This window comes from Acipenser ruthenus, chromosome 3, assembly GCF_902713425.1.
Source record: "Acipenser ruthenus chromosome 3, fAciRut3.2 maternal haplotype, whole genome shotgun sequence".
NCBI classification, from domain to species: domain Eukaryota; kingdom Metazoa; phylum Chordata; class Actinopteri; order Acipenseriformes; family Acipenseridae; genus Acipenser; species Acipenser ruthenus.
In genome coordinates this window covers 16,420,578-16,429,134 of record NC_081191.1, presented here as the reverse complement: position 1 = coordinate 16,429,134, position 8,557 = coordinate 16,420,578, and the positions used below count along the sequence as shown (strand labels likewise).

The window sequence follows — 8,557 nt, the reverse complement described above, 5'->3', positions numbered from 1 at the left end:
ATGAAGTGTGTCGACTTTGCCACAGGAACAGCAGGGGCGTTTCCTTTATTTGATAACCACTGAAAAATGTTTTCAAATGTCTTTAGTCTTCAGTGCAAAAAACAAATAGGCTTGTGTTCTGACACTTAGACGTTTAGTTGCAGTGCAAAGCCTGCTTGGCCTTCCATCAAAGCAGAGTGTTTCAGATTTCGTTGGCTTTTCTCTCTTCTACCAGATGTCCAGTTGTATGTCATTGTGTGCTATGATTCTCTGGAGCTCGAAACCCTTCATATATAATAAGGGACAACTGTTTGTTATTTGATGTGAAAATATGTTTTTATTAAGAGCACCAATACCTATGTTTGCATATTTGTAAAGAGTTTATTAACGTGCCTTGTCTTTTGTAAATGTAGTTAGAGCAACTGCAATTGAAGTATTCCTTTTATACTTTGCAGGTTCAAATTCAACCAGCCCAGAAAGGAACAGCACGATACCTTTCAATGTTAGTAAACGTTCTTTACTCAAATTTCTTTGATTTCGTTTGCCTATACGATCACCTGCCCCTTGAATGATGTTGTTTTGGAAACTGTAAAATACATACATATATACTGTAAGCCTCCAAACCGTGGTATGCCTAAAATTTCATTTGTTTTAAAAAATTAACTTGCAAACACACGTAAATGTATCCCTGTCAGAGCAGTTCTGACTCAATAAGAAATGCTGTCGCAAACTTCTAAGTTGCCCAGTGCTGTACAGTGTAAGGTACAAGACAAATTATTATAAATAAAAACAAAACGATTCACTTTCTTCAACTTTATGCTATACTTCTTACAGTAGGCCTACAGGAGGGTTGTGTGTGGCAGTGTTGCCCAGCTTTAAATAATTATTGTTGTTCACAAAACATATAATGATTAACACATAGGTTTTTAAAGTAAATACAGCATACATCTGTACTGAAATACTTTTTTTATGCATAATGTTTTGTTTTTGGAAATACACGTACCTATAACACCCCTTTTTTATTTATTTATTTTTGCATACCAGTCCAGGGTGTTTCATAGATATGTGAAATAACTAAATTAGAGGTTAAACTAGTAGAAATAGTATAGCAAAGCGATGTAATTCCCTATGCGACTGATGAATTTGCATTGTAAAACATAACTCTTCTAAGATTTTAAGAAATGCAGAAAATGTGTCATTTGTCTTTTCTTCGCAATGTCCAAGCATATATTTCTCTTTAATAGGCCATATGTATGCTCAATGGTTATAGTAAGTAATTTGCATACAATTCCGACTGTGACAGTATTCTTGTACAAAACCCGTATGTGTGACTGGGTAGTGTGTGCCCCGTTTCTGTTTTCCAAGAACAACGTATCGATGCAAGCCATATCCACTTTAAGCGTGCCTTCTTTATTGACTACCAGCTTCCTTTTCAAAACATAAACAGAAAATGAAAAACAACGTAATAAAATGTGAATAGTAAACATATTTTATTTCTAAAATACAATTTGTTTAAACATATTTTCAAATTACAAAACTTTTACAATTTGTATCCAAAAAAGGACAGTACAAAAACAGTATTTACAAAAGCTCAGCATACGAGCCACTATATACACAATTAATGAGAAGGCGTTTTTTTTTTTTTGTTTTTTTTTCCCGCAGTTTGTGTTTTACAAGTCAGAAAGTCCGTTATTGCTATAAATTCCGAGAGTCTGTTGTTAGATAAAGTTTTTAGGAAAGTTTAGGCCCAAGTAGCTAGCGGCTAGTAGCCCTGTTGGGGCGTATGTGTCAGGCTGTGCCGCCGCAGGTCACAGTTGCGCCGGAACACCTTCCCGCACTGCTCACAGTTGAAGGGCTTGATGTCTGTATGGGTAAGAAGGTGAGTTTTCAGGTTACTTCTTTGATTAAAGGTTCTTCCGCATGTTGGGCATTTGTGAGGTGATTCCTGTTTAGATTTGAAGCAAGCAAAGGATTAATCCTTTACAAAACGTATTCTATTTTTTGTTTTTAATTTAAATGTATTTATTTATTTTTCATTTAATATAAATGTTTCTCATTATATTGCAATTACTGCACAGGCTATGTCCGTTTATTTAAACGCCAAAACAATTCTGCATTCTCCATATAAACAACACTAACTACAGCCAGAACTAAAAAAATACTACAGGCTATAGTACTTTTGCACAGCATTACACAGTCGATCATGCTCATTATATTAAACGGACGTCAAAAAAATGTAATTACGGTACAATAATCAATTGTAATCAATCGTTTGCTTATGATAATTTTAAACCTGTTAAGAACTTACCTGCATGTGTAATGTTTTGTGCACAGCTAAAGTCCTCGATTGACAAAATCCTTTCCCACATTCCTGGCATTTGAATGGTTTTTCTTTGGAATGGATATATCTGAAAATCAATACATGGATTTGGTTTAGTGGAAGTGCATTAACCGTACTGTAAGCCCATGTTTACTATAGTTTATCCTCTAATCTTTTAATGACTTACAATAAACAGTCATTTACAATGTTGAACATAACTGTTATTTTGTTATAATAACTTATGTGTTGCAATAGGCATTAACAAAACCTTCAGCGCCCTCTTGGAAAAGACACAATACTGCACACACATTTCAATGCACTGCAAATAGAAAAAAATGCATTGTCTACAGGAGAGCTTAAATTTCTCAAGCGTTTAATACATTTCATCTCATCAAGTTTATGTTGTTTGATGTGCTTCACAAGATGTACAAGATGTTCTTCTGTCATATCTAGTAATTACACATTAAAACTGGCAAACAGGGCGAGAGTGAGATAATTCTCCTTTAATCAACACCACATAAATAAATAACTAAGAATTTTAACAGGTGCATCATTAAAAATTACAATAAAAATACAAAGATATGCTACATTATACTGAACCCCTAAATGGGAATGGTGTGAATTAAAAAAAATGGTTCCCTAACATTAGCCACTAAGGATATAATTAATTTGTATCATGGGTTGATGGTAACTATATTACAAAATAAATGCAAAACATCTGTGTACATATAACACGATGTAGAAGTTTTATTAATGTTGCTACATTAAATTCAGTGCATTTTTTAAGTGAGGCCTGATGTGGGTTTCAATAATAAGCAAAGAGTATATTAGTTGTTTATTCTGTCAGATTATATGTTCCCTCAACTAAAACTACATACATTTCCCTCTACTGTTCACAATATATCGTGGAAAGAAATGTAGGCATTCCTAGGGTTCCTACCTGTGGTCCCTAAGATGGTCTTGTCTTCTGAAGGCCTTGTGGCAAATATCACAGGTGTATGGCCGTTCATCAGTGTGGGTTCTTTCGTGGATGAGCAGGTTATATGACTTGGTAAAATGTCTGCCACAAAACTTGCAGATAAATTCTTTCTTAGTCTTGGAAGGCAGCCTCCCTCTAGTGGGTTTCCGATCCAGGGAAAGTTTGTTTATCTCCGAGCTGGGGCTCCCCAGCCCCGGGCTCAGTTTTGAAAGGTCTCTAGGCTTTGGCGGGTCCTCCTGTGTGGCAGCAATTGCAAGGTTGGCAAAGTCAAACCTTGGCCTGTCTTTGTGTAGGGCTGGGAGTACATGAGATATGGTGCCTTGCTTTGGATGGAAAAGGTGTGCTGCGAAGGGTAAAGCGGGGAAAGAAAACCTGGTGTCTGCCAAGCCCTGAGCAGCAGCCATTTCGGTGATTGTAGACCTGAGGCCTTGCACATTGGGGTAGCCCAGTGTCCAGTGGTTCATGTGCATGGTCTGCACTGCGCTCAGTCCATACAAGCCCTGCAGGTGATCCACTGCAGCCGGAAAGGTGTTGACTGCTTGGAGGAAAGAGTAGTTGGTCAGCTGAATGGACGGATGCAGAGGGATTGGAGCGGGCAGTGCTTTACTTCCCATCTTCACTTTGGACGCTAACGGAAGGCCTCAATAGAACTCGATAGATTCCTCAACTAGTTCCTAAAAAAAGAGAGACATAAAATAGTTTTCATTTATTTCAACATTTAAATACTTGCAATAAGTCTTCTGTGACAATTCTGGAATGCCTTACCGCTTATGTTTTTTTTTTTTTTGTGGGCTTTAGAATGAAAACACAAATTAAACCAATAACAAATACCAATAATTAATTGGCTAAAAAAGAATCTGTCGTAAGTAAAAGCCTGAGCTATGCTATTTTACAATATTATGTCCACCTAACCCCAAGAAATGAATAGACACATTCATCCTTCAGATTAATCCAACTAGGATTAGATCATGAGACAAAATCAATGCCAGCCTGATCAAAATAAAGCAGCAAATATAAATGGTAACTTAAAATGACCAAGCTAACCCTACTCTGAATCAAAATGAATGCCTCACAAATCTAATTTAGCAAGGTGTCTCTAATAGCCAATGTTAAACCGCATAAACAAATAATGTCTGCCCCTAATTTCATTTTAAATCAAGGAACGCAAACAACGGAGCACAATGATGTTTAAATTATTTTCTGATATACCCGCAGATCGACCATCTTTATCTTTTTTAATTTGCAGTGCTCACCTATATGCGTATTTCTTTATGTCTGTTTGGGGACTTCAGAAGTGACCGCTGATGGAGAGAGAATCTTCACCTTATGACACGAGTTTGTTGATTATTTCTTTTAGAACGGGAGGGGGTGTTGTTAAGATCTGCAGGTATAATTAATTAGGGAGATTGTGTTTGGAGACAGGGTGGAGGGGTTGTCTAAGCAGGGAAGTTTATTCTGACGCTTTGGTGCTTATTTTTCTTTCTTCAACATGATCTAATTCGTCAAGATAATTTAAGCGCGACACCTTTCCAGCACGACAGGCTCTGAATAAATTCACCCACCTTCGGACCCATTCCAGGTGGGTTAATTAAAGATACGCATAACCTTTCCCCCGAAAAAGATAGCTCAACTAAAAACAATAGCGCAGTGAAGCCTCGATAGATTCCCAGGAGGAAATGTATTTTTGTTCTGCGCTTCGCATCCGTCTCTTTTTTTTTTTTTTTTTTTTTTTTTGCATTTTATTTACGATGTTATAACTTTAAATTGTAGTAAAATACATATGACATCCCTATAAAGTTATACTATTTAAATTACATTACTGTTGACTGGAATAACGTTTTATTGACAATGCGCTTACATATCCCAAAAATAATAAAAGGAGAATATTCGGGCTTCTGAAAATAAATTAATAAGAGAAACAGCTAATTGATGAATCAAATACAGTTGTATTGGGCCTACTGAAAAGTAGTGTATTTGTTATATTTTATTTGTTTAGTCCTATAAACAATATAGCCTACTTGAAACAGGTCATTTTTTTATTTCAATGTCAGGGATTATAACTCAACTAAAAAAGAAAGTGCTTTTAGACTATATCTCAGAGTTGAATTCCGAAGTAAATATTGATAATATAATTCTACAATATAACATTTCAACAACAGACCTACGTATAAAAAGCCGAATACAAAATATTTCAAAATATCGCTTAGTACATTTATGGACGTTATTTAAGTTTAACGAGTATTTCTCTATAGTATATTAACAAGAGCACACTGCTGCTGAATTGTATTGTGATAAGGTTATGTTATATTACATCTACCGTATATCTGTGCTTGTTCATTACCACTCTGTATTTTGTGAATGCAGATTGTTAGGATTGTATATACGAATAGTAAAGAAACACATAAAGCGGAAAGGAATTGCAGGATTTCTCTCGTGTTGTCTCAATGGTGAAACTGGGATTTACCCGAGTTCCACTGAAGTGAGATAATGAGGACTGTGTGACTGTCAGCGGACTGTGCTCAAGTTAACTGGAGCGAAAATACAACGTAAAACTGGAGGGAACTTTCCCACCAACTCGCTTCATGTGTCCTCACCATTACGCTCAGTGCCTGGTTAACTCCAGTGACAACTTTGTAATGTTGTATTCGACATGTCCCTAACAGAATGGAATTCGTTTTTAGAATAGTTGGTTTTAATATACGAAAAATACCTAAATTTGCTTATTAACTTTTTTAAATCATATATTAGGCTAAAGCTTTTTAAAATGTATTTTTATTTTTGGTATTTTCAAGTTGAAGGCTAGTTGACAGCTCCCATCTCATGTATGTCAATAAAACATAATAATTTGATTCACGTGTGCTGTAAATATGACATTTCAATAACTATTTCACTGCACATAACATTTTTATATAAATATCCAACTAATACAAATAACAAAAATATCATGAAACGGGCGTACATGGCGATTATAAACGGGGTATGCAGGTATATAACGCATTTTAGTGACTTAATATTCTAGCTAAACTTAAAAACTAAAAACTATTCATTAAAAAGCACAAGTTCTGACAGATGTTTCAGGCGAATTAGATTCTCTATTTGCAACTCTTTCTCAAACAATGCTTAAGGCCAGTAGCCGCAGTACCTTTGGTAGAAATGCTGTTCTTAAATTCAAATCTCTATATATCATATTTTATTTTTGCAGTCTTTGCTGTTGTGGGCCTAATTAATCGTATAAACAACAATTCCTAAATGTCTGCTCTTTTTTTCTTTATTTTTTAACCAGCTGCATTTTCTTTTAGACATAGGCTACAATTTTCTGTTTTTGCAAACTCCCTGTGGTACGCTTTTGTTTTTATATTATTGTTATTATTACTATTTTTTTGTATTATTATAATAAATACGTCTTGCAGTAAATTATAAACTTCTAAATGTCTCAAAGACCTCAAGCTGAAGAACACGTCCTGACTATGTGCATCAATGTTTTGCACGTGTTCTTTAAAACAAGTGGTTTGAATTGCAGGAAAGCCTTTTCCTTCTTTAAAATACAACCTTGGCCCATTCTCCCCGTGTTTAGTTGTTAGTTTGTCTTTCCTATTACTTAACAGTTAGTTAAGTAAAGTGATATTGTTACGGTCCCTTGAGTGGAATTAACATCCTCCCTTTCGTTCTTAGTAAAGTGCTGGATTGACAGCTTTGGATGCGGGGCACGGTAGCAACTCATAAACAATTGACGCGTCTGAATCCAAACATGGCAGGAGTGCTGTTCTCACATTGAGTCAATAGGTATTATGTTCTTTTTAAAAAAATAAGAATAATATTGACAATGCATTACATGAAAGTTATGCCGCTACATAATGCAGTTTGAAAATAACTTCGATAGCCTATGCGAATGTCCCATAATAGCAGCATGTTATATCATGTTGGCTATATGCCATAAAGTGATTTTGCACGTTTGCAGACATTTCAACTCTTAACACATACACTCCATGATTTCAAAAACACGAGTTATATGCTGTATTTACATACATGTTACTGCTTTCAAAACGCCCGAGGTTCTATGTTTTAACGTATCGGAAAACATTTCTGTTCAGAGCACTGCACTATTGCACAGACTACAAAACCTTACCCCAAGATACAGGCTGCCAAAGGTCACTAGCAGTGATTTCTACAGAACTTCATTAATCCAGTGTCTGTTAGCAGGGAACTCCAGTCAAACGTCAGCAAAACTTTTCCAAGTTTTTCTTTTATAATTCATGATTTTGCGTTAAAAAAAAAAGTATTTCTTGCAGATGAAACAGTTAGGTTGGTTGAAGTTTAAGAAGTCCTAAGTTCGCTCGTGTCTGAATGCGAACGCTGAAGTTTGTCCCGTGCTCTCTGAGCTGAAGTTAGACTTGAGTCTGAGTTGTGTGTGTCAGGTCCTCTACTTTTCAGTGCTTTGGGCAGTGGAACAGACCCCGCCCTTAGACACGCCTTCTGTGTATTATTAACTCCAATGTTCTAATGTGTTTATTTGTGTTTGAATAACAGCTACGGTTTTAAAAGGCATTCCCGCCCCCACCCTCCTTCATTACATGCAGCCCAAATTATAAGTTTTGTCAAGGAAGTGATATTATTCTAAAAGTTACACTTCCAATAAAAATGATATACATTTCTACTCCGATGTACTTAGACAGGACGGACTCATCTATGAACAAACTGAAAAACAATAGCATGTATTGTGTGTCATTTTCTATTATGTTAACGCTTAATTATGTTACGTATTGGGGTGTGTTATTATTATTATTTTTTTTTATAAGGCATCGTTTTTAAACCACCACAAAATGCAATAATAAAATAAACAATAAGGTTTAGCGTACTGTATGACATCCAGTCATACCAATATATATATAAGCCCATTTGCACGAGGAGAGGAAAAAAAGAGCCTTTAAAGGAAAGTGGAGTGAAAAGTGCTTTCAGTGATGGAGCTGGGATTTAGCGCTTCCAGCACCACTGTTTTAAACGCTTTATTTTACATATGGGCTATAGGCTTCACTTTGTGCGTTTATAGATTTAGATTTTACATATCACATGGGACATTTTTACGAACTTTTTTATGTAAATATTTAACTTGTAACAATAATTCACAGTATTTGGAAAAATTGGCCTGCTTCGACAAAGTGTGGTCTGCAAGATAACGTCAGATGCAAGTACACATCATTACATTTTCTGCACTATTTGACGCATAGGAATTTATTTGTTTATTTGTGAATAGTGTGGTTAAGTTATTATTATTATTATTA

At 35.5% G+C, this 8,557-nt stretch overlaps 1 protein-coding gene across 3 annotated transcripts; it reads right to left on the bottom strand.

The window, feature by feature from the left end:
- Positions 1-1,368: 1,368 nt before the first annotated feature.
- LOC117435232 (protein odd-skipped-related 2-like) lies at positions 1,369-7,685 on the bottom strand. 3 transcript variants are annotated; one of them, XM_034058238.3, is made up of 4 exons: positions 7,405-7,685; positions 3,240-3,952; positions 2,288-2,387; positions 1,369-1,924 (listed from the first exon to the last, which is right to left on the bottom strand). In XM_034058238.3, the coding sequence occupies exons 2-4, from the start codon at positions 3,890-3,892 to the stop codon at positions 1,742-1,744; spliced, it is 936 nt and encodes a 311-aa protein (XP_033914129.1). In that variant the 5' UTR covers positions 3,893-3,952; positions 7,405-7,685; the 3' UTR covers positions 1,369-1,741. The 3 variants fall into 3 exon arrangements, with proteins under 3 accessions (XP_033914129.1, XP_033914130.1, XP_058868598.1); XM_034058239.3 differs by having other exon boundaries at positions 1,369-1,842; XM_059012615.1 differs by lacking the exon at positions 7,405-7,685 and adding an exon at positions 4,532-7,360.
- Positions 7,686-8,557: the final 872 nt, after the last annotated feature.